Here is a 27,482-nt window from a genome sequence, read left to right on the forward strand (position 1 = left end):
AATAAGAATAATCTTAGTGCTTATCTCACAGGACTGTTGTGAGAATGATATAAGATAATGTGTTATGTTAAAAATGCTTTGTAAATCTTAAAAAGAACAGCATTTTTTTCTCAAATAATGAAACAGTTGAGGTATCTGTTCATTGAACAACATGAAAATGTCAACGTTTTTAGAACTTAAAATTTTTCTAGCTTTTAAAAAAGTTAGCAATATTGTTTTTATTTTATTGATGGTTAAAAAACATGCTTTAGAGGATTTTAATTGTTACTACTTCAATGTTTCAATTTTCCAAAATAACACTAGCAACCTTAAGAGAATATGGCATGTCAAAGTATTTGGTATAGAAACTTATTTTTTACAAAGTCACAAAAAAAACAAAACAAAATAACCTTATACATTTATGTAGACATAAGTATTTTTCATTTTGGTCATGCTTTAGGAAAGCCATAAAAGTTAACTAAATTTCAAACATTACATCCACATACCAAAACTTAGAGTGTCATTCCTCAATTAGTGGTTATTTACTTTGTTTCAACTATTTTTCTACTACCATTTAAAAAAAAAAGGTTTTGCTATATTTTTGAATATAAAGGTTCAATTTTTATTTTTGTCTTTACCCATATTAGGGTATATGCCTAAAGACATGGTAATTTGGATATTATTTGTAATTCCAAATAATTTTCCAAATCTCTTGGATCAATATATAATTAGTTAAATCAACTGTACATTAATGTTCATAGTTCCAAATTTAATTCCAGAATGGCTGAATGAATGTACAATTGCAAGCTCTTCCCAACCTCTTTCATGTTGGTAAATTTGCTATATATGAAGTTCAATGTCAAAAGTGTTTTAATTTTTCTCTTTTAGTAGTGATTCAGAGCAGTATTTCCCATTATTGTTAATAGTTTGTAAATCTTTATATATAATTTGTTATAAATATGTAGCACATTATGATAAATAATCTAAACCAAGAGAAACAAATTCTTATATTAGCTATGTCCAAAAATGTGCCTCATTCTCTGTTTTTCCTTCCTTTCCACCCCTGCCCCCTGTCCAAGAGGCAGGCAATATAATAGAGTTCATACATGTATTATGATTTCCCTGTTCATCATGTTCTGAAACTGTAAAGATTAAAATTTAGGGGGGAATTTAGGGGGCAAACTGATAGAGGTAGAAATTAGTTTCTCTCTGCAAGGAGTATTATATTTTTAGAGGTTTATTAAAAGTTAAGGATTAAAGAAAATACAGAATAAGAAAACACGTGTCTAAGCCCAGAGAGGCCTAGACACAACCTCACCTACATTCTGAAAAGAGACTTGTCTGCTTGCAAGCAGAAACAGGAAAGAAAAGAGAGAGGCCCAAAAGCCTTTCCAATCAGGTTAAATACCCCATCTGAATCTTCGCCCAGGTGAGAATTCAGTGATATTACAAAGCATTCTGGGAAAGTGGAGCAAGGACTTCTGGGGATTGAAGTCCTGGATTCAAGTCTCCATTTTTACAAAACAAGATACATATTGACACTACAGAAAAGTTAATGTAGGAAATAAAGTAAAGAACTATATGTTTCAATATGCATTTGGACTATATTCCTTCTGTGACAATGATCCTTTTTTATTATGCATCTCTTAAGAGTTGTCCTCCATCCTTGCCTTGGTAATATAGTTAAATCATTCACAGTTAATCATCATACATTATTGTTGTAATTATGTACAATATTCTCCAGGTTCTTCTCACTTCAGTTTGCATCACTCCATATGTCTTTCCAGGTTTTTTGTGATAATCTTGTTTGTTATTTCTTATGGCACATTAGTATTCTATCACAATCATGTACTACAACTTGTTCAGCCATTCTTAAATTGATGAGCTTCCCTTCATTTTCTTTTTTTTTCTTATTTTTTCCAACCCTTACCTTCTGTCTCAGAATCAATACTATAAATTCTTTTATCATCATATGACTTCTAATTTAAAATTTTATTTCCATAAACAATTTAATTGCTATATCATCTGTGCATATATGTTTCCTGGTGAAATTGATTAACTGTCTATTTCTTAAAGCATAATAATTTTCTAATTTATATCCACTGAAATTAGTATGTCCAAAAAAAATTATTTGGTTGACAATGTTCCAATGAATGGCCACTTTGAAATTAGTAAGATTAATCTTAAAACAATTCTCCATTGTTATGATAATTTAAAAATATTTCCAATTTAGTAGTACTTTTGAGAACTGGCAGTATGGTACATCCTTCAAGAATCTAGACTTATCTCCACATCATGTTGATGATTCAGTTGAGCAGATAAAAAAATGGAGTTAGTACAAGACATTATACCTACATTGAACTTCAGCAGTGTTTGGGATTTACTTTAAATTAATACTCAAGAATTGCCATTTTGGAGGAAATATTTAGTTAGGTGTCAGGAAATATTGGAATTGTTTTCTCAGAAGATTCCGTTTACATTGTGATAAAATGTCATATATTAAATTGGCTTAGTGTAAATGCTATGCTCTGTTTGATGGTTGGTCTGACAATATATCAGTGGACATATTTTATCCTCAAGTGTTTGGATTGCTTATTGCCTCAGCTCTCTTGAGTCAAAAATGACAGGATGGTGGGTAGCTTAGCAAAAAGAAATGTAAGCACCAGACGTTTTCACTCTAATATTTAAACTTTAAATGTTAACTGTAAGATTGCTTTTGATGTTTTATAGAGTAGATGGTTGACAAACAATTTTATCTTTGGCATACCTTTTATAAATGGTTCTGGTTCTCAAACCAAACAATCACAGAAAAAGTTTTAGGAGAAAGAATGAAGGAAATCATCTAGTTCAATTTATCATTTTACAGAAAACAAAATTATGAACCAGAAAAATGAAGTAGCTAGCCCAGTAACTTTCAGGATAGCATAAATAAATCCTATAGAATTATTTCCATATAAACTTTTGTATTGGGACAGTACTTAAGATTGAAATTAATTACTCTTCCAAAATGGCATTCAGAAGTTATTATGTAAAGAATATTTTCTACTTTGTTAAAGAAGTATTTGCATCATGAGCATTAGGAATAATATTGGTAACACTAATGAATATATCTTCCAGAAATATTATTGGGATCTATTGCTGTCTTTTTTTTTGTATTTAAAGATTTTGATTTTTTCTTTTCTTTTCTTTTTACAGATTAAAAAAATCAATAGGAACTTCCCTGTAAACCAGCAGGTAAGATGGAAAAATACTTCAAAAACCAAATCTATATTACTTAGTATGTCTATAATATTATATAATGGTAATGGAGGAACTTTATGGTCAAAGAGTAGTTGACTTTCCATCTCAGTTTGCAAAAAAAATTTTTATGATGTAAAAGCTTCATGACTCTGCGAACCATATAATGTCTATACTTTCCATGAAGATACTCAATGACAAAGATATTAAAGTGGGTTTCTGTTTCCTTTTCCAGTGGATGAAAAACAGAGATTTTAAGTGATTTTATCAGGATCACACAACTAATAAATGTCTAAAGCTGGATTTAAACCAAGGTCATACTGAATGTTAGCCTAGTTCTCTATTCACTGAGTTACCTAGCTTTCTCCAATTCTCATCTAATACTTATCAATCTATTCTATTCAGAATATAGTAACAAAATACTCTGTAGTATTTCTGAAGTTCTAATCCACAAATCTATATAAAAATAATAATAATTTACTAGATAATGTAAAAATATAAATTAGGTTAGATTGTAATGTCATGATGGACCCATGCCATTATGTATTGTTCAATTTTTATTAGTCCACATAAATATTCCTTTAAATATATATTTCAGAATCTTACAATATGGACCAATTCTATAATGTCAATTTCCCTTCTTTCCCTTTAAAAATTGGGGTATTTGCCAGTGCATAAGCTCCTAAAGAATAAGGAAGCTTTCTTTTTCATTATTCTGTGCTCAGCAAGCATAAATGACATTTTTAAAATAAATGATGAATTCAATCATTTCTGAAAAAAGATGCAATAAAAATTATAAAATATATGTTATTATGATGGTATAGTCTGTCTCATTCATTTAGAGAATTATTTTAGAATTGAACAGGGTCATATTAAGCCAGAACTGAACACTAACACAAAACTAAAAAGGGGGGAAAGGGTATATGACATTCTTGAAATAGCAAGAAACATTTTTGAGGGAATAAAAATTTTAATGTAACATAATCAACATTATCCATTTTACTTATCATGTCTTCATTGTCTTCTACATCTTCTATGTCTTCATTGGTCATGAATTCTTCCCTTAAGCACAGGTCTGACACATAAATTATCCCATGCTCCTGCTGTTTGTTTATGATATCATTCCTTTCTTTCTAAATCATCTATCCATTTTGACATTATCTTAGTATATGGTGTGAGACATTGATCTATGCCTAGTTTCTACCAAACTGTTTTTTAAAAAATTTTATCAAAAGGTTTTTGTCAAGTAGAAAGTTTACACAAAAACTTGAATTTTGGGGGTTATCAAATGCTATGTTACACTGGCCATTTATTACTATGTTGATTACCTAAATTATTCCTTTGATTCACTATTCTATTTTTAGTCAGTAATAGATTGTTTAACGATTACCACTTTATAATACAATTTGAGATCTTGTAGCTAGGTCACCTTCCTTGACTTTTTTTTTCACTAATACCCTTGATGTTCTTAACCTTCTGTTCTTTCATCAGAATTTTATTATTTTTTCCTACTTTTAAAAATATTGGGGGAAGTTTTATTGGTATGGCACTGAATATATAAATTAATGTTGGCAAAATTATAATTTTATTATATTTATTCTAGCTATTCTTTAATATTTTTCCAGTTGTTTAGATCTGGAAAAATATTAATGAATAGCTAGAATATTCATAGATTTCATATAGATCCCACATTTTTCTTGTCCACTAGATTCACAGTTACTTGTTATTGTCTATAGTTATTTTACCTTTTGCTACTTTTTATAATAGAGGTATATGATTTATGTAGATTTATGTCATGTACTGCAAGTTTGATAAAATAATTGATTTTTTCAATTAGTTTTTCAGTTGATTCTCTGTGATTCTCTATATACAATAGTATATCATCTCTAAAAAGTGATAGTTTTATTTTCTCACTGCGTGTTCTTTGATTTCTTTTTCTTCTCTCATTGCTATAGCTAACATTTCTAGTATAATTTTGAATAGTAGTGATGATGAGGAATCCTTGCTTCTCCCTTGAAGTCTTCTAAATTATTCCCATTATAGATAATGCTTAGTAATGGCTTTAGATAGATCTTATTTATCATTTTGAGGAATATTCCTTTCATTACTTTGTTATTTAATTTTTAAAATAAAGAATGGGTGTTATATTTGTAAAAAACTTTGTTGCATCTACTGGGATAATCATATGGTTTCTTTTGGTTTAGCTATTGATATGATCAGTTATACTGATAGTTTCCCTAATACTGAATCATCCCTACATTTCTAGAATAAAACCAAACTGGTAATAGTGTTCTATCCTTCTGATATATTGCTGTAATCCACTTGTTAGTATTTTATTAAATTTTTTTGGATCAATGTTCATTAAAAGATTGGTCTCTAGCTTTCTTTCTCTTTTTTGTTCTTTCTGGTTTACATATCAGCTCCATATTTATTTTATGAATGTAATTTGGCAGAATTGCTTCTTCATCTATTTTCCCAAATAGTTTATATAGTTTTGGAATTGATAGTTTTTTGAATATTTGATAGAATTCACTTTTGAATCCATCAGGACCTGAATTTTATTTTTAGAGAATTCACTATGAACTTGTTTAATTATTTTATCTGAAATAAAGTTATTAAGATGTCATATTTCCTTTTCTGTTAATCTGGGCAGTTGATATATATTTTTAAAATTCATCTATTTTATTTAGACTCCCAGAATTATTGGCATATATTTGTGCAAAATAACTCCTAATAGTTGCTTTAATTTATTCTGTTTTGGTTATAAATTGGCCTTTTCATTTTAATACTGGTTAATTTGATTTTTTAATCAAATTAGCCAGTTTTATTTTTTCATAAATTAGCCCTTTGTCTTATTTATTAGTTATTCTTATTTTCAATTTTATTAATCTCTCCTTTCTTTTTAAGGATTTTTTATTTGGTATTTAATTGAGGATATTTAATTTACTATTTTTCTAAGTTTTTTTAGTTGTGTGCTTAAATCATTGATTATCGATGTAATTTATTGATATAAGCAGTTAGACATATACATTTTCCCAAGTTCAAATTTGACTACATCCCATAAATTCTGGTATGTTATTTCTTATCATCATGCTCTTTAATGAAATTATTACTTATTCTATGATTTGTTCTTTGTCCCTGGCATTCCTTAGGCCAAGATTATTTTTCCCAATTAATTTTTAGTCTTTCTGAAACCCTTTGTTGAATATATTCTTTCTTGAAATATGGTCTGAAAAGGATTCTTTTAATATTTCTGCTTTTCTGCATTTCGTTGAGAAGTCTTTATTCCCTATCATCTGGTCACTTTTTGCAAAGTTTCAATGTACTGCTAAGAAAAAGATATATTTTTTTCTATTCCTAGTCAGTTGTCTTCAGAAGTCTATCATATCAAACTTTTCTAAAATTCTATTTACCTCCTTAACTTCTTTCTTATTTATTTTTGGCAGGTTGGATTAACCTACTTGTGAGAGAAAGTTGAGGCTCATGTTATCTCTCCTTTATGAATCTGGATACTATGCCATTTGTTGCCTATATGAACACTATTGATATTGCTTCATTGGCAATAGTACCATTTTATCAATGTTTCAGTTATTTCCTCATCATTTTTTATTATAACGATTTTTACTTTTGCTTTGTTTGTGATCATGATCACCAGTGCTGCATTTTTTTAAAATTCTACTTTAGCTGAAGTAAAATAGATTCTGTTCCAGTTCCTTATTTTGAATCTCTATGTGTCTCCCTGATATAAATGTGTTTCTTTTGGATAGCCTGTTGTGGGATTCTGGGTTTTTATCCACTCTATTATTCTCGTCTGTTTTATGGGTGAATTTATTCCCTTCCATTCACTTATGAATGCTAATTTTGTTTATCCCCATCTTATTTTAGTACTGTTATCTTTCTCTCTCCTTTCAGTCTTTCACTTTTGACAATTTTTTTTTGTTTCTGACCACTACCTCCCCCAATTTAGCATCCCTTTTTTTCTGTTCCCTGTCTCTTAATACCTTCTCTATTCTTACTTTCTTATAGAACATTATAGATTTCTATAGCTGATTCAATATGAATGTTATTCTTTATGACACTCAATCCTGACAAGTGTAAGGTTCAAGCATTGCCTTCCACCTCCCTCATTTTCTTCTCCACTGTATTAACTTTTAAATATCTTTTCATGTGAAATAATTTATCACTTTCTCTCTCTCTTTTTCTCCTACTATGCCCTTTTTCATCCCTTAATTGTTTTTATTCATGTTATCATTTCATATTGTTCAACTTTCTCCTTTCCTTCTGTCTCATTATATACCCTTTCTCCTTGTCCTATAAATGATTAATTTCTTAAGAATCTTATGTACCTTAATTATCTTGAATGTGTTTAGTATCTTAGGTATCTCAATTATTACAGATACCTTAAGTATCTTGATTATTACCTTTCCATATACAAATGCCATTAGTTTAACCTTGTTGTCTCTCAAATTTTCACTTTTGTGTTTATTTTTTATGCTTCTCTGAGTTTCAAATTTTAATATTGAATTGTCTTTTCATCTCTAGTCATTTGTGTCAGGAATGCCCAGAAGACCTCTATTCCATTAAATATCCATTTGCCCCCTTGTAGGATTATCTCATATTGTATAAGGGATTTTTGGTTGTAAACCTAAATCCTTTGCCTTTCAGCATATAATATCCCACCTCCTCCAGGCCTGGATATTTTTCCTAGATACTTGCCCTGTTAATAATAACTAAGTTATTCACAGTCAGTCATCATACACTATTTTTATTATTGTGTGCAACATTCTGCTTATCCTGCTCACTTCTTTTTGTTACTTCATATAAGTCTTTCCAGGTTTTTTTGGCGATCATCATGTTTCTCATATTTTATAGTATAATAATATTCCATTACAATCATATACCACAACGTGTTCAGCCATTCCACAATTAATGGACATCCTTTAAGTTTCCAGGTCTTTACTACCACAAAAGGAGTTGTTATAAATATTTTTGTATTAGACATGTTTTTTTTTCTTTATTTTTAATCTCTTTGGAAAACAGACTTTTGTCATCTTCTGAGTTTGTAATTTGATCTTTACTGTCACTAACGTAACTTTCCAAAGTATTTGCTTTGTCTTGTGCTCGTTTTTCCAGGATTTTCCCCTATTACCTTGCCTATATGTTGAAGTACTAGCTTGTAGTATATTCTATTCTGATGCTTGAGGTAGGCCCAGCTGCCTTTGGGTCCCATAGTGGACACATTGAGGGGGTGGCTTGTCTGTCTTGCTATGGGGACGCTTGCACCTGCTTTTTTCAGCTACATTCTTCTGTCCCTGCTGTCAGTGCCACCAGAGAGTGATAGTATGCTAATTCACATGGATGAGAGGGAACATTTCTTCAAAATTTTATTCCTGAACCATGGTCTTCTAAATGAATGAGATCACTGGGGTCAGGGTGGGAGGACTAATACTAAACTGGTAATATCACAGAATAAGGTTTCCAGGTCCTGAATGGAAAATTCTAGGTCTCATGAACACAAAATCTAAACACAAAGTCAGATATTTATTAGGCAGTGTTGAGTTTGGAGATTTCATTTATGCACCAAGTTTGAAAATTATGTGTCCACTCTTGCACTTAGAAATGGGGGATTTCCACAACAGCATATGTCTCAAAATTGAAAAGAGAGTCAGAGTAGTGATTACCAAAAAACTAAAGCCAAAGTAATGGAGATTAAAAAAAAATACAACTTGGATTTTTATCCCTTTTCCATAAAAAATTTAGACATTATAGCTCTAAAATTAAGGTACCCTTCCTTATAGGCAAACCCTCAACAAGCCTTTATAGAGTATGAGGAGGACTTACTATGATGTTGAGATGTTTTCGCATTCACAGTTCTAAATTTACTTCTCCTTTGAATGGGTTTCAAAACAGAAGTGATACTTGGAAACTAAGAAAGAGGGAGCACTGAGCAGGACCTTGTAGGAAATTGGCACTTGCTAAAAAGGGAAGAGAACTGTTTTACTCCTTGAATGTTACTGTGAACCCTTCATGCATCTGCTTCTTTATGTATAGGCTCTCATGAATTCTTTACATCTTCTGGCTTTTCTATGATGGTGAAATAAATGCTGTTTTTAAAATATTACAAATTCATTTGTTATCTTAGAAGATCATAAAGGAACTGTGAAGCTTTGGCCTAATGTTTAAAGGTCCATGATTGTACTTTATTCAGAGATTTCCTATAGAATAATCTATATGGAAACATGTCAAGTTGAAGACCATAATCTTTTGATTAGAATTTATACAGTCCATATGAAAGTCCATAGTGCCCTGGGCCATTGGTTATGATAGTAAACACCATGTATTTTATTACAAAATCAAATACATCTCTGATACACCTTTATTTCATAATATAATGATTATCATGAGTTGGAAACTTTGAGTTCTAATTAATCGTTTTGCCAGAATGTTTATTAGTAGAGATATAAACTAACTGATTAAGAACAAAGGCTTACATATTAAAGAATGAGAATCTCTCAGATTATTTACAAGTTTCTATTTATTTCAATATTTTAATAAACATGATTATTGAGTAATCATTATCTAAGTCTTACTAAAGGAATGATAAAAATAACTTCCAATTTTTGTGTAACTACATTTGTATTCTTTACTTTTTTAACATTATTTTATTTGGTCATTTTCACACATTATTCATTGGAAACAAAGATCTTTACTTTCTTTAGCCTTCTTGCTTCTTGTTTAGTTTGGCATTTAATTTCTGTATCTTAGAATCTTACTAAGTAAAAGAAAAACTTAATTTTATTCTAGATATGTCAAATTTTAAGAGCCTAGAATTAGTAACATTTTATTTAATTAATTTCCACTCGACAATCCAAAATAATATCCAAGGAAGTTTTCAGGAATGTCAGCCAAAATTTTATTGTTTTGTTTTGTAAGCTGTAAATGTTCAGAGGAGCATTTGGGCATCTGAGTTGGAGTTTTGTTTTGTTTTGTTTTGAATAATTTTTATTCAACAGACTACTGGGAAAATAGTGACATTTCAGAGAAGTAACCGGAAAAACACACATACATCTTCCACTTTGGGTTTTAGAGCTCAGAATAAGCATTTGAGTGGAGACCTGCCTTGGGCCATAAAAATGTTCAGTTGTTTCCTGAGCAGATGTTTCTTCTAAACTGATTAGAATTTAGAATTACTGTAGCTTGGAGTCATTTTTATAAAGGAAAACCCAATTCACCAAATTCATGAAAAATGTCCATCATTGAGTAATTGGCTAGACTTTGTTTCCATTGCATATAAACTCTATGTAATTGTAGGTAGTATGGACTCTACCACTACTTTCTTTCATACGTCTTTAAATTAAATTCAGTATACATTTATTGAAATGAAATTTGGTCACTTGAATTATTAGTAATTAAAGATGGTTAGAATCTCTTTTTCTCTCTTGCTCTTTTAGTTCCTCTAGATTTACATAGGCTTCATACATTAATCAAGACATCAATATAACAATATGGACTATCAAAATATTTGGTTTTGACAAATTTAAATTTTCCTCATAATATTAATTCATAATAATATATCATATTTCATTAAATACTTGATAATTAATATAGTTTACCAATACTCAAAAAATATTTCCTAGCTAAAATCTTATCATTTTCATTTTTTAAAAAATCTTTACAATTTTAGACTCAATTTGGACTGAAATTGAGTCCTGAAAACATATAATGCAGTATTAAGCTAGAGAATAAGTATGGAATTAGTTATTTTAAAGTATTATGTCTCAGGTTATAGACATATAATATGAGTGATTATTTGATGGAAATCCAAACTGACATAACTTTTAAATATATCAGTTTTTAAGTACTGCTGAAAAGAATAATGAGAATAGTAATAGAGTGGTCTGGAAAAAAGGAGTCCTTACAATTTCCTGTCTCTTTGCTAAGGGAGGCCTTGCAATGACTTGTCACTATTACCTACAAGTGGTGGGTTAGGGCATTAAGCATCTCAGCCAGTTAATAGAAATAGAGATAGTACAGTTGGATGTAGAGAGGGGAGCAGGACAAAGATGTAAAGTACTAAGGAGAAAAAGAATGGAATACTTGCCAAGATTGAAATATAGTACATATAGTGACAGATGGGGAAATAAATATAGGTACAAAGTGCCAAGAAAAAAAAACAAGTGGAAGAAATGGGTTCTAGGAAACCTAGTAAATTAAATAGAGGTAGGAATGTATTAGGTAAACAACTGAATTATGCTTTGTTTGCTTAGTGGCCATCAACTTTTCAAACCTCTTCCATAGTTTTTATTTCCAAAGCAGTCAGTTATTTGTCATTTTCTGGGATATGATGAATGTGTATGAATATGTATGTCAAGTTATTGCAACATTATGCTATCTCATGGGATATAAATACTTGGAAATGAATGAAACAAGACAAAACTGGAAATCATCCTATTTCACAAAGATTAAGTTCCTACTATGTATTATTTCACATGGGAATACAGCAATGAAAGACAAAATGCTCTTTGTACTGAGGGAACTTACCATACATTAGGTAAGTGGGGATATGTCATGAACATATAAATATAATACAAAGTGTAATGTAATATATTTTAAGTAGTTCAGACAAAGTTCTTTGAGAAAGTTAAAAAAAATAAAGACTCTTTTCAACAAGATGGATCAGGAAATAAATTTTGTAGGAGGCAACATATAACTCAGCCTTCAACAAAGCCCAATGTAGAGAGATAATGAAGGATTTGATTCTAAGAAGGAGGGATGGTGGTGGTAATACACAATGCTTGTATCAATGAATGGATATAAAATGTGACTTGATGATACTAGTGATATATTAAAATACATTTAGTTGGAAAATGTCTTGGATGGGGAGTAATGTGAAATAAGTCAGGAAAGGTTAAAGAAACTCAATTTCCAAACAAAAGACTTTGCAGTTTTATAGGCAACAAGGCTATTGAAAAAAGGAAGGAAACAGAAAAGGACTATTGAAAGAAGTAAATAATTTGTTAAATGGGATCTAGTCCAAACTCCTTCCTAAGCAGTTCTAGGCTATTTCATTTCCCCTTTGTTTCTGTTCAGGATAAATCTATATATTGATAGAGACATAGATAGATTAGAAAAAGAGAAAGATAAATAATATAAAAAGTCAGAAAGTTATCTAAATTTCTCTCTTTTCTCTCTCTCACTCCCTCTCCATATTTTACATATATATGTATATATATGTCTGTGTATGTATGTATATATGTATATATTTATATCTATGCATATAATATGGTTGTTGCACAAATACATATATTTCTTTGTTCATCCTTATTTTTATCCCTGTGTGTATTAAGTAAATATCTCTTTTTAAGGTCATAAAATATTAAGGATGTATAATATAAAATTAACTTTAAAAGATGAATATTTCATTATATAAAGAGATGGAGGATTTTATAGGTAGATAACTACAAATTTCTATTGCAGTTTTTAAAGTTTTTTTTTATTTAACATGTGAGTAACAAATCTGCCCTGCTTCTTTATGCCCCTTACAGAACTTCTTTCTGTTCCCTTTTGTGTGTGTTTTTAAATGTTTCATTCATATACTTTCTCATTTTGTGAGGAATAATTATCTCTAATTAATCAAGCTTCTTTTCTCAACTGTACTATCATCTATATAACAAATATGAATAAGAAATCAAAACAAATATATACAATGGCCTCATTTGAAAACATTAGGGCAACTTCTTTTAAGGGACCTAACAAAAACAACTCTTATTTATATGATGTTTTAAAGCTCTTAAATAATTTCTTCATTTTATAAGATATAGGTAGTATATTACCTACAATCCAATTAAAAGCAGGATTCTTGAATGCAGAGATGATATAATTTATCTTGGTATGATCAAAACCTCTATAGAATAGTATCTAACAAACAACAGAGGGATAAAATATGCTTTTTAAAATCGAATTAGTGCAGTGCTATCTCTTTAATACCAATAATTTTCCACTCATTGTAAATGAAAATATGGAAAAGCAGAATATCAAAGTAACTAAAACTTCTGGTGACTAAAGGGGCAAGAGAATATTAGGATAAAGGTATATATGAAAAGATTGTAGCATATTGCTAACAACTATCTTGGTTTAGTTTAATTGAAGGTTCCCTGGATTTTGAAGTCAGAAGATTTTGAAATTATCAGAAATACTATGACTAGAGACATTAGACCAATTAGGGTGATTTGAAAGGAGCTGAATAGAAGTGATTAGAAGGTTTCAAAGTGTAGTAATGGGACTTCAAATAATCTTGAAAGAGTGGAAAAGGGAAGCAATATTTTGATTAGAAGGTAAACTCTTTGAACTATAGGATAATAAACCTGAGAGAATCTAAAGTGTATATATGTGTGTGTATATGTATCCATATATACTTACATATATATAGTAGACACTGTGAGGAATTACAGGAGACCCACCTGATAGATTTTTTTGACATTATTTTTTTTATTTGGTCCATTTCCAACATTATTCCTTGGTTAAAGAATCATTTTACATTCCTCTCTCCCCCCCCCCCCCCCAATAGCTGACAGGTAATTCCACTGGGTATTGCATCTGTCCTTGATCACAACCCATTTCCATGTTGTTGGTATTTGCACTAGGATGTTCATTTAGAGTCTATATCCCCAATCATATCCCCTTCCACCCATGTCATTAAGCAGTTTTTCTTCTGTGTTTTTACTCCCATAGTGTTTCCTCTGAATGTGGATAGTGGTCTTTCTCATAGATACCTCCAGGTTTTCTCACTGCATTACCACTAATGGAGAAGTCCATTACATTAGATTGTACCACAGTGTATCCATCTCTGTGTACATTGTTCTCCTGGTTCTGCTCCTTTCGCTCTGCATCACTTCCTGGAGGTTGTTCCAGTTCCGATGGAATTCCTCCACTTTATTATTCCTTTGAGCACAATAGTATTCCATCACCAATATATACCACAATTTGTTCAGTCATTCCCCAATTGAAGGGAATCCCCTCATTTTCCAATTTTATGCCATCACAAAGAGCACAACAATGAATATTTTTGTACATGTCTTTATCTTTATTATTTCTTTAGGGTACAAACCCAGAATTGCTATGGCTGGATCAAAGGGCAGACAGTCTTTTAGCACCCTTTGGGCATAGTTCCAAATTGTCCTAACAGAATGGTTGGATCAATTCACAACTCCACCAGCAATGAATTAATGTCCCAACTTTGCCACATCCACTCCAGCATTCATTACTTTCCATAGCTGTCATGTTAGCCAATCTGCTAGGTATGAGGTGAGTTGTTTTGATTTGCATTTCTCTGATTATAAGAGATTTAGAACACTTTTTCATGTGCTTATCAATAGTATCAATTGTCAAATCAACTGATTTCTTTGACTGAAAATTGCCTATTCATGTCCCCTGCCCATTTATCAACTAGAGAATGGCTTGATTTTTTTGTACAATTGATTTACCTCTTTGTAAATTTGAGTAATTAGACCTTTGTCAGAGGTTTTTGTTATGAAGATTGCTTCCCAGTTTCTTCTTTCTCTTCTTATTTTGGTTACATTGGTTTTGTTTGTAAAAAAAACTTTTTAATGTGATGTAGTAAAAATTAGTTATTTTCATTTTGTGACTCTTTCTAAGTCTTGCTTGGTTTTAAAATCTTTCCCTTCCCAAAGGTCTGACATGCATACTATTCTGTGTTCACCTAATTTATTTATAGTTTCCTTCTTTATGTTCAAGTCATTCACCCTTTCTGAGTTTATCTTGGTGTAGGGTGTGAGGTGTTGATCCAAGCATAATCTCTCCCACACTGTCTTCCAATTTTCCCAGCAGTTTTTGTTCGAGTAGTGGATTTTTGTACCAAAAGTTGGGACCTTTGGGCTTGTCATACACTGTTTTGCTGAGGTCACTTACCCCAAGTCTGTTCCACTGATACTCCTTTCTTTCTCTTAGCCAGTACCAAATTGTTTTGATGACTGCTGATTTATAGTATAATTGGAGATCTGTGACTGTAAGTCCTCCTTCCTTTTTATTTTTTTTTTCATTATTTCCCTGGATATCCTTGATTTTTTGTTCTTCCAAATGAACTTTGTTATGTTTTCTTTTCTAATTCAGTAAAAAAGTTTTTTGGAAGGTTGATGGGTATGGCACTAAATAAATAGATAATTTGGGTAGGATGGTCATATTTATTATGTTTGCTCATCCTACCCATGAGCAGTTAATATTTTTCCAGTTGCTCAGATCTAGTTTTAGTTGTTTGGAAAGTGTTTTGTGGTTGTATTCATATAGTTCCTGTGTTTGTCTTGGCAAATAGACTTCTAAGTATTTTATATTGTCTAAGGTGATTTTGAATGTGTGGTCTCTCTCAGAGGGGAGAGAAGCCACAAGGTAGGAAGATAGAGACAGGATAGAAGTTTAGGGTCAGAATGAGTCTTTATTAATACCACACAGGTCAGAGAGATGAATAGAGAAAGATTAAAGATGGAGCTTGGCCAGAGGCCAAGCTCCTGCAAGGACAGCCATCAGCTAGCCTGAAAGGGAGAGAGAAAAGAGAGCCGGGTGAGGCGGAGCTTGCTGGGCCATAAATACCATTTGCTACGTAGTACATAGGGATGACCCTCATTGGTCAATGACAAGGCATAGGTGTGGTTTCTCTTAACCAAGTGAGAACAAAGAAACTTGTTTTCCCGCCTAACCTGGGAGAAGCTGGGGTCAAGGGTCAGAGGCCTTCCCAGCCATGAGCAATACTGCATGCTCAAGACTGAGCATGTTCTCTTTTAAGGCAATCTGACTGCTACAATTCCCCCTTTTTGTTTTACACACAAACGAATAGTGTAATATCAAAATGTAACAACATTACAGCATTAACAAATACAAACACTCTGGTGCATAATCATATTCTGATACAGAGATGAAAAACCCACCTTGATTGTATAACTTAGATATACCAATCAAGAGTGAACATCAGCATAAACTGATTCAGTGATCAATCTTAAAAATTCCCAAACTGATCTTTCTATCCGTCTGCATTTCAGGATCTATGCAACAGTCTTAGTAGATATAAAAATGTTAAGAAAATAATTTCCACGCTACTGATCCTGGTCTAATGAGGTAGAATTCTATGGTTCACATGACAGGTGCAATAATAAAGTTGGGGAACAGAGGAGGCCCACAAATACTGCACTCTCTCTGTTCGATTCTTCTGCCCATCCGAGCTGCAGTCTCGGGGCAAAAGCTGTTAACTCTTCGTCATCCTAAGACCAGCAAAGGAATCGGGGTTACGAATGAAAGTCCCTGTCCGGGCAGTACAAGACTCAATCACAGGGTCGGCCAGTCCTGTGACATCCTGTTTGGGGTAACGAAAAATGAAGAGTAACAAAAGAAGAGATGGACACTATATGCAGAAGTTGTCCGCCTTTTCAACAGTTAGCAAAATACTATCTCTGGAGATGAAGGATAAGTCCTTCCTTTCTCTCGTACTGATACTGCATCTTGGGGATCTTTCCATGCTCACTGCCAGATGCCTGCCACATAGGAAACTGGTTGGTAGCTCGATGCCAGGACATTCAGCGACTGAGGGTGTCAGTACGCCATGTCTCTGCATTTTCCAACCTCAAACATCCATTTCATATGGAAAGTGTATAATCGTGGCTGAGGCTGTCTGGTCCATAATGAAAGATTCATTATGATTCCCCTTACATGCAATCAGACATCACTCTCCAGAATGGTCATCTGAAAATTAACAATTGCTGTCATGTTCTCATGTTCACCGACTGTTAGGTGACTGTAATTCTAGAAATCTTTGCACCTTCATAATTCTGGATCAGAGCATTAACAGTACTTTCTTTGTACTCAAAAATTCTGGCAATAATTGTGCAACAGAAAAATCAAAGTTGAATACTTGAAAATGAATCAAAAGTGTTCTCTAAAATGAACATACTGATCTCTATGAGATTCCTCTCCCTTTTCTTTTTGTGTGTGTGTTGGGAGAGATCCCTTCAAAGAAAAACATCCTCTCTAAACATTTCTGGAGGACCATGTTATCACATGTCAAATGATCTCAGAAAATTGATCCTGGGAACCTGATCCCAAAATTAATACAAGATTCTCTTGGCTCACTGTCTATGTGGTATCTTTGAAACTGAGCCAATGTGTAATATTATATTCCCAATGATTTCTAATTCCTGATCTAAATTCGCCTTGTATATGAACATAATTTTGCACCATTACAGGCTTTGCAAAAACATTAATACATCGATTGCAGTGCAATTTTTAACAAATACCAATATTCCCATACATTTTACATTCTCAATTGTAACTTAAATAACCATGATGGTGATAATGAAGTAATATTTCAAGTTTTGACTGCATATCCCTTATGTCTTCCTTATTTAAATCTCTGCTTGTATAAATAAACCCATCAATATGATAACCAAACCTATACCATTACCACTATTTGCAAAATTCTTTCCACCAAACCACTGTTTGGGTAAATAGAAGCTTAAGTTGTTTTCCATGTAAAAACAATTTCTACAGTTTCTTGTACCTATGGAATTTGACATAGCTTTTTCATTCCTAATTGTCAGTGAATAATATTCAATGTGCTTTTTCTACACGCTTATCTGTGCCTATTGTGTCATGTTTTTAATCCATACTCCAAAACAGTAAAACTTAGATTATACTTTGCCCTTGCTCTATGTTTTTGTGCAATAATAATTTTTTCCACCTAGGAGAGACAATGACTGCGCGTCCACAGAAATTGTCACACCTAGAGTCCTCAGTGTTTTCCTGAGGTCTTACTTCCATATACCAGAACGTCTTCCAGTATATGAAAGGGAAGCCAATAGATCCCGAATCCAGTGGCCATCTGAATTCTGGGATTGTTGGAGGAGAGCAAGACATTTTTCCTATTAAAGTATTACCCACAAAGACAGGGTATCAGGAGTAATGGTTAACAATGGTATTAACACTTAACTACATCTCTGGTAGTCAGCCATTAATGTCCATCCTGGTATTGTCAGGAACATAATCTTTGCCTGGATGTCAATGATTTCTTACAATAACTCAGGTTCCTGATTAAAGATTTCCTAGTGTCTTTTCCCTGATCTCTCATCCTTTCTCGAGAGTAACATCAGTGTCATCTGTCCATTAACCTTGTCTGTGCATCATTTCCTGCTTAGCACCTCATTTTTGTTGTCAGAGGTATCAGATCTATGCTATGAATGAAAGTTTTCTATCTCCTACTTCTTTGGAGAATCATACCAAGGTCTATACCCTTGTTGATAACAGCATTTCTTACAATACAAGTGGTAGCTTTACAATGCATACAATATACATTTCTTTTGACAGTATCATATACAAAATACAGGGTATACATTAGCAGCTAGACAATTTGTAGCTAATTCATCTCAATCCCATAGCAAAGTCTTTGGAGTGTGGGACATATTTGGTGTCTTGTACAGACACAAGTGTGATTTAGTCCTTCTGAGTTAGCATACTTGATGTTGCTCTGGGTACCCCATCTCAATGGATGTCAGCATGACAAGTGTCCATCAGTGGCCTAATAGCAAATGTCTCTAATAGTGTAATGTCATTGTTCTGGAGTGATATTAGTCACCAAAGAAGTGTCCCTCCAGCGTGCCTGGATTGTGGCTGGCATGTAGATAGCTGATGCCATCACCTTCCGTCTGCTTTTCTTCCTGGTCTGTGTCAGCTGGCATGAAGCACGACGTAGGTGACCAGATGTTTTCATTATCTGTGAACATACAAACAAGACCTCGACCCAACATTATCATCCCCTTGGGTCCCTTACAGTCTTAATATCTTGATGATTTTTAACCCAATTCAGGCATCTCACACAATGTGATCTTTATCATTACATTCAATACTGATTATTACAAAGCTTTAACTTATATTCCTTTGTGGGGTGTAGAAGAGATAGATGATTAGTGATACCATATCCACCTCTTTCCTTATGAAAGTGGAACAGTCATAGCTTAACAGTGAGTTCTAAATAAGTCTGATTCTCATAAAAATATGTTGTTTGCAAATATAATGTACCCTTTAAGACAATAATCATCATTACATTTTGGATAGTAATACCCATTTGTGCTGCAAGTGGACAGCATTCCTTATACTGTCATAACATTCCCAATTATACCCTTTTGATATTTGATCAAATTTGGCTAACATGGAACAATTCCAATAAAATGATTTCAAGTTACACATTGTACCAATACCATTCAAAATTTTCAGGCATATAATAGTTAGATCTTTTACCAAATACCCATATTTTCATAGAACAGAATATCTGTTAGTGACTTAATGACATTCTTCTGCAGTCAAATTGTTTTTCATTCAATTACATGTGTGTGTGGATAGTGTGTTAAACCTGCCTATAGGGCAGTCATAGCCTTTACAATCCATGTGCTGCATTTCTGGTGTCTTGTGCCAGACACCTCTGCCATCTGTTCTTCTTCTGGGCAGATTTTCTTGCCATCAGATGCTCTTGATCATCTTCCATGGACTTCATGTATCTGAGAAAATAAACAGAAAACCTCGACCCCAAATGAAAGCCTCATTGGGTCTTAGAGAGTTAGAAAGTGACAGAACATCTATACTTTCAGTTTTTGAACCTGGGGGCTCATGAATCCCTTTGATCTCTATTTACCATAGCTTGCATGTAAGCCATGAGCTATGCAATTTAGCCTTTGCATTGCTGTTAAAAGCCCTGCTATTCCAAGTTGTTTGAAATAGACAGTAGTGCACAGATATTTATGAAATATGCAATCACTTTGCTCACTTCTTCATTTGAGCTTGAACCCATAAACCAGGAGAGTAAGTATCTCCCATCACTTTTCACAGTTCAACCTTTGTGCCAGGAGCATGCTGAAATGCATCCTTTGCTCCAGAATATACCATGGATATCTATCAGAGGTGAAATTAATCCACAACAGTTTGCATTGATAAGCAATATCACCTGCTTGTTCAGGATATAGATGTACAATAGACTTTGCAAAGCAGCATGTATAGATGCTTAAATATTTGCTTTTTCAAACCCATAATCATAAAAATATCATTCTATAAATCACTTATGAGTTGACCCATGTGTGCTGGGATCTTAATCCTTTGTCTGCCTGCACACAATTTTTGCTTTTTGAAAAATTTCCACCTTGTGCAGTTATTAAAATTATAGCATTGTCCTATGCTAGAAAAATATGCACAGAATTATCAAACAGTTGCATAGTAGTTATTATTTGTGAACTACTGCAATTAGCTTCATAACTGAAAAGATCTTAATACTGTGACTAAAATCATTACTTTCATCTGCAAAGTCTGCAAATCTTCACTGCAGAAATAAATCAAATTGTGGCAGTAACCTTTGAATTTGCATTATTATCATAGGTCTCTTTTCAATATCATGATCAGCTTCAATATCTGCAATTTTAATACATGATAGTATTGCCTCTTTCAAATCCTTAATAAATCACTGTACTGAGTAACAGATTCCTTGATAACTTTAATAATTAACCACTGGTAAACATATTGAATCCTTCTAACCATGCTTTTACTCTGCTGAGCATGTGTCTTAATTTTCCATAGTAAAAGCTATTCTAGTCATAAATCATTTGCTTTCTGGATACAGGTATAGTAATATGCCCAGTAAAAAGTTTCTGAACTGCATACAGGCTGTTTGAATAAGCTCTGCTCAAGATTCATCCTGTTGCTTTATGTCCTGCTTAGAAAAGTGTTAATAATTCCTCCATGGTTAAAATTAGAAAGTCATAAATTCCTTTAAATCATAGTCCAATTCATGCTTATTATATCTTAGTATTAAATTTTTCTTCTAGCCAAATATAGCGTTTGTAATAAAAAAAAAACTTGGAACCTCAGTTGCTCTGATGCTATCTTCCACGTGGCTCAAGCCATGTGGCCAGTAGAGAAAAAAAATTCAAGCTGCTTCAGATTTAAACCCAAACCTTAAAAGTTTTCTGTTTGCACTTTAATTACCTTGTGATTTATACCAAAATTTCTCTACAGATAAAACATTTCTAGTCCTGATATTCTGTGGCATATAACAAAAGTCAGAGAAAGATATTTTAATTCTCTTTTTTAACTTCCTTTATCAAAAAATATAAGCAGACATTCCTTTATAATTTTGCCTATATCCAACCTAAATTAAAACGATTCAAATTCCCAGATCTCACTTCTCTGTGCTTTTTATCATTTGCAATCACTCAGGTAAAGCCTGCCTTTACCTGGCCTGACCTCAAACAAAAGAGTTCCTAGGACCTTTTTCAAATGCTAAATGAGTGTAGAGGCTTGCCCTTTTTAAAAAAAATCTTCTGCCTTTGGTTACAGAATGGCAATATCTTTTTACAACCTAGGCTGTTCTGAATTTAACCTAATTCAGGCCTTTAAGTGTCCTGCTTTGAGTCAAAGCAATTACTTCCTGATAAGCCTTTTAAAAGCATCCCAGGAATCTGCCTGTGAAGATTAGCTTGCTCCTTGCTTCTTGTCTCTGACCGACCGTGTGCTTTCCTCATCCTGATATATTTTCCAATACTTCCCTTCCTCCCCCTTCAACAACAACATTAAGAGTCGAGCAGGGTTCAGAGGAGTGACCCACCTCGAGCAGAGGAAGACTTACTGTTCTTGGCCAGAGAATCGATAAAATTCCTTCGGACATCCGCCATCGCCGCCTTCTGTTTTTTTTTTTTCTCGTGTATGGGGCGCGCCCTGCTTACCAGCTGTGAGGAATAAAAAGTGTTGAATGCCATGAGAAAGTGCCAGGTGTGAGTCCTGGTCAGGTGGGCGCCATTTGTGGTCTCTCTCAGAGGGGAGAGAAGCCACAAGGTAGGAAGATAGAGACAGGATAGAAGTTTAGGGTCAGAATGAGTCTTTATTAATACCACACAGGTCAGAGAGATGAATAGAGAAAGATTAAAGATGGAGCTTGGCCAGAGGCCAAGCTCCTGCAAGGACAGCCATCAGCTAGCCTGAAAGGGAGAGAGAAAAGAGAGCCGGGCGAGGCTGAGCTTGCTGGGCCATAAATACCATTTGCTACGTAGTACATAGGGATGACCCTCATTGGTCAATGACAAGGCATAGGTGTGGTTTCTCTTAACCAAGTGAGAACAAAGAAACTTGTTTTCCCGCCTAACCTGGGAGAAGCTGGGGTCAAGGGTCAGAGGCCTTCCCAGCCATGAGCAATACTGCATGCTCAAGACTGAGCATGTTCTCTTTTAAGGCAATCTGACTGCTACAGAATGGAATTTCTTTTTTTTATTCTTGCTGCTGAGATGCATTGGTGATATATAGAAATGCTGATGACTTATGTGGGTTTATTTTATATCCTGAAACTTTGTTAAAGTTGTTGATTATTTTGACTAGTTTTTTAGTTGATTCTCTAGGATCCTTTAAGTAGACCATCGTATCATCTGCAAAGAGTTATAGCTTGGTCTACTAATTGCCAATTTTAATACCTTCCATTTCTTTTTCTTCTCTAATTGCTACAACTAGTGTTTCTAGTACAATGTTAAATAATTGAGGGGATAATGGGATAAATGAGGGAATTGTTTTACTCCTGATCTTATTGGGAATGCATCTAGTTTATCTCCACTGCAGATGATGTTGGCTGATGGTATTAGATAGATACTGTTTATTATTTTTAGGAAAGACCCTTCTATCCCTATACTTTCTAGTGTTTTCAACAGGAATGGGTGTTGTATTTTGTTAAAGGCTTTTCCTGCATCTGTTGAGATAATCATGTGATTTTTGTTGGTTTGCTTGTTGATATGGTCAATTATGTAGATGGTTTTCCTGATACTGAACCATCTTTGCCTTCTTGGTATAAATCCTACCTGATCGTAGTGAATAACCCTACTGATCACTTTCTGAAGTTTTTTTCTAGTATCCTATTTAAGATTTTTGCATCTATGTTCATTAAGGAGATTGATCTGTAGTTTTCTTTCTCTGTTTTTGATCTGCCTGGCTTTGGAATCAGTACCATATTTGTGTCATAAAAGGAATTTGGTAGAACTCCTTCTTTGCTTATTATGTCAAATAGTTTGTATAGTATTGGGATTAGCTCTTCTTTGAATGTTTGATAGAATTCACTTGGGAATCCATCAGGCCCTGGGAATTTTTTCTTAGGGAGTTCGTTGATGGCCTGTTCAATTTCTTTTTCTGATATGGGATTATTTAAGAAATCTATGACTTCTTCTATTAATCTAGGCAATTTATATTTTTGTAAATATTTATCCAGATCACCTACATTGGCATATTTATTGCCATATAATTGGGAAAAATAGTTTTTAATGATTGCCTTAATTTCCTCTTGATTGGAGGTGAGGTCTCCCTTTTTGTCTATGATACTGTTCATTTGGTTTTCTTCTTTCCTTTTTTTAATTATATTGACCAGTACTTTGTCTATTTTGTTTGTTTTTTCAAAGTGCCAGCTTCTTGTCTTATTTATTAAATCAATAGTTCTATCACTTTTGATTTTATTAATTTTCCTCTTAATTTTTAGGATCTCTAATTTGGTTTTCTTCTGGGGGGTTTTAATTAGTTCGCTTTCAAGTTTTTTGATTTGCATGTCAAATTCATTGATCTCTGCCCTTCCTAATTTGTTAATGTATGAACTTAAGGATATAAATTTTCCCCTGAGTACTTCTTTGGCTGCATCCCATAAAGTCTGATGTCTCCTAAGTCATTTTCTTCAATGAAATTATTAATTGTTTCTATGATTTGTTCTGAAAAAAAAGTTGCATTTATACAAGTTTTTTAAAACTAAATTGGGATTTTGTGAGTTTTTTAAATGTATTAACAGTATAAAAGTTGCTATAATAAGGTTAAATGAGCCTAGAAGCTATCTGCAGTCAATTAACACTTAAAAAACCCCATCTATATATGACATCTACTTTGTACCAGGTACAACAAATAATATAGTTTAGTAAATAGATAGAGTACTAGACCTGGAGTCAGTAAAACTCTAGAATCTGACTCAGACACCTACTAGCTCTATGGCCCTGGGCAAGTAACTTTACCCTGTTTACCTAGTTTTCCTTGACTGTAAAATGAGCTGGAGAAATAAATGGCAAAACAATATTGCATTTTTTGCCAAGGAAACCTGAAAAAAGAATTCAAGGAGTCAAACACAACTAAAAAGGACTGAACGGTCTCTTCAAAGTACAATCATCAAGTATTATTTTTAAAATGGGCCTACTATGAAAAAAAAAAACATTCTCAAAACTTCTTTTAAATTGCTTCTATTTCTACAATAGATTGGAACTTTGGACCTTGTGACAGGTGCAGTTTTATAAATTTATATTGGGAAGAAAATAATAAAATATATAAGTAAACAACTATTAAATTATGAGACCATTTGAATGTATATATATATATATATAATTTCACAGAATGAACTAGAACCAGACATTAAATTATCTTTTTTATGATTTATAATTAAAATTGTTTTTTTCTTTACCACTGCATAATGATAGGAAGGTGACCTTGAGTCTCCAAAGCCTATACCAGCCAACAACAGCCACTCCACATGTTAGTATATAATTTTCATATATTACTATGAAACATCTTTTGGAGATTAATTTCCTGAAACACAGTTAAACAGGGCCTTGAATTTAGGCATTTAAGGTGATGAAGACCCTTGAATACGCTAGCATATGAATATCTCTTGAAGAAATCAAAAATATTTAGCCTGAACAAGAGAAGTCTCCAGAGAAGACATGATAGTTGTCTTTAAATGCTTGGAGAATTGGTGTTGTAAAAGATTTGGGCTTGTTGTGCTTAATTCCAGAGAGTAATGCTAGGTGGATTTTGAAAGATGCCAGTTTAAATCCAGGCTAAGGGGAAATTTCATAAAGATTCCAGAAAAACAAAAGTGGAATGCACTGACTTGGGGTATAATTGACTCCTCAGAAGAGCTGCTCAAATAAAAGTTGAATAACTAAGTTGGGAGTTTGTTCTAAAAGTTCTTTTCTTAGGTGTGGGATGAAAGAATGAGTGAAAAAAGCATTTTAGCATTTACTATTTGCTACGAATATAAAGGCAAGAAGTTCACATTCTAATGGAGAAGGAAAATATATTTGAGAAGTGTTTTGGGGAGCACAGGGATAGGGAGTGGATGCATACATTGAACCCATTTAAAAGTAGTTGACAAGAAGATGGCCAAGGTAGAATTTGAAACATGGTTGGATACACTTTGACATAGTAGACTATGTCATTCACCAGGCTGGACAGTGCAGGCCACAGAGTGAGAGTTCAAGTTAATATAATTATGTTCCCTGGGCAAGGTCTCTAATGCTGAGGGTACGACTTAAAAGAAAGATGGCAAAGGAGTATATTCTGGAAAGCATTTCTTATTCCAGCTTTCCTAATTTTATTAACTATTCAATTTGCCACATGCCATTCTGTAACACTGATGAACTAAAAATGTAGCCACAATTTCTCATATGTTTAAGTTACTTAATGCTATCTTTACACTGATAGTCATGTATTACGACAAGCTAGCTACTATTGATTTCCCCCCTTTATATCTGGCTGGTTTCAGAATAGTAAAGTATCCCAGTTCGCTTACCAGAATTTGACTTTCTTAATTATTTAAAAGTATAAATATAGTTTAATGTTTAAATAAATAAATGTGTGTATTTATGTAAATATTTTTAGTCAAAGACTATTTGATGCAATTATGCAGCCAAATTGACTTTTTCTTCAAAAGTATAAAAGAACATATATCAAGTAAATGGCTACAGATCAAGACAAGTTATCAGGAAAAAAGGTAGCATATATTTTATGGAAAAGTACGAATTCAACAGAAAGTAGAAGTGGGCAAGAAATTCAAAATATAAGAAGCAGTGTAAAGAAAGGAATGGTACCTAAAAAAATAGAACTCTTGTAAAAGGGAATGGTGAGGAATCAAAGTATCTTATGATATAGATTATATAATGGGTAAGAGATTAGTCTGTAAAGAGAAGTTTCTGCCTTCTCATTGAAGCCCTTGAATGTAAGGCAAAGACATTATTTTACAGACACTGAGGCTTTTAAGAGTTTTGAATAAAGGAGTGAAATAATCCTATTTATGAAATCATTATAGTGTCATGGAAAGGATTTGGACCTGGAGTCCAAAAAGCTTTGGGGATTTAAATTATTCTAATAGTGTCAGCCCACACAAATCAGTTCTTCTCTGAAAACCTCAGTTTCTTTATTGGCAAACTGAGGATAATACTTGAACTAACTACTCCCAAAGTTATTATATAGTATGATATGATGTTGTCATTAGGTACAAGAAAAAATCTCATAGCAGTGTGTTTGATTGTTTGGTGTATGAATAAAGTAGAAATCTGTAAAAAGGCTGTGTCAATAATCTTAAAATTATAGGATTTAGATGGAATGGGAACCTTAGATAGTCTGCTCCAAAATTCATTTTCCATAAGCTAAAGAAGGTTAAATGAAAGTGGAAGAGGTGTGGCTGTATTCTTCTAGAGTGTTTGTAGTGGGGTGGAGGAGAATAAGTTGATAGAGAAGAGAAAAAAATGTGGCAGTATGATTGACAGACTTGGTAAGATTATAGGATGTGAGAGGTGAATGTTAAATAAGAGGTCTATAATAAGTAGTGAATAAATAAAAGAACTAAAGATACAGAAAATCTGTGGGTGTGAATAGAAAGCTATAGGTATTAATAGAAACTATGGTTAGAGGTTATCATTAAAAATATCGATTGTGGCTTTATAGAGCTCAGAACCTAAGTCTAATAATGCCCTATTCTTATATGCCTTTAAATATTAGATAATAACTGATGAACAGAATAGCAAAATTCTTAGTCTGTTGTTAATGTTCCAGCAGTGAATAGATTACACTTGAGAACAAACCCTTTGTTTGAAAGTGGGCAGTCAAGAGCACATAATTTACTACACATGTGTTCATGAAGTTAGACAGGTAGATGACAAGGTGACAGATAAGAACACCTAAATCTGTTTAGCCAAAGTAGAACAGGAAACACAGCTCAGCAGATGTGTGTTTTCTTTTCTTGGAACTCCTCACTGTTATGTAGCTGTTATATTAGCCACAGAAAATGTCAGGCCTTGAGAGGAACTAAGTTATTAAGCAAAAAAATAAATAAATAAATATTTTCCTTACCTACAAAATACTAGGATATTACATATAGACATATAAATACACATATGTGTCTATGGATAAATCTGTATGCCTTATATCTATGACACTTAGTCTAG

General features: G+C 32.9%; 1 protein-coding gene across 5 annotated transcripts in view; it reads left to right on the forward strand.

The window, feature by feature from the left end:
• Positions 1-27,482, forward strand: part of SNTG1 (syntrophin gamma 1) — a 1,241,132-nt gene that overhangs the window by 992,054 nt on the left and 221,596 nt on the right. For all 5 annotated transcript variants that reach the window (XM_056823896.1, XM_056823897.1, XM_056823895.1 and 2 more), the window contains one exon: positions 3,175-3,213. In XM_056823896.1, coding sequence (XP_056679874.1) covers positions 3,175-3,213 — 39 coding nt within the window. The remainder of the gene's footprint in view (positions 1-3,174; positions 3,214-27,482) is intronic.

This window comes from Monodelphis domestica, chromosome 3 (genome assembly GCF_027887165.1).
Source record: "Monodelphis domestica isolate mMonDom1 chromosome 3, mMonDom1.pri, whole genome shotgun sequence".
NCBI classification, from domain to species: Eukaryota; Metazoa; Chordata; class Mammalia; order Didelphimorphia; family Didelphidae; genus Monodelphis; species Monodelphis domestica.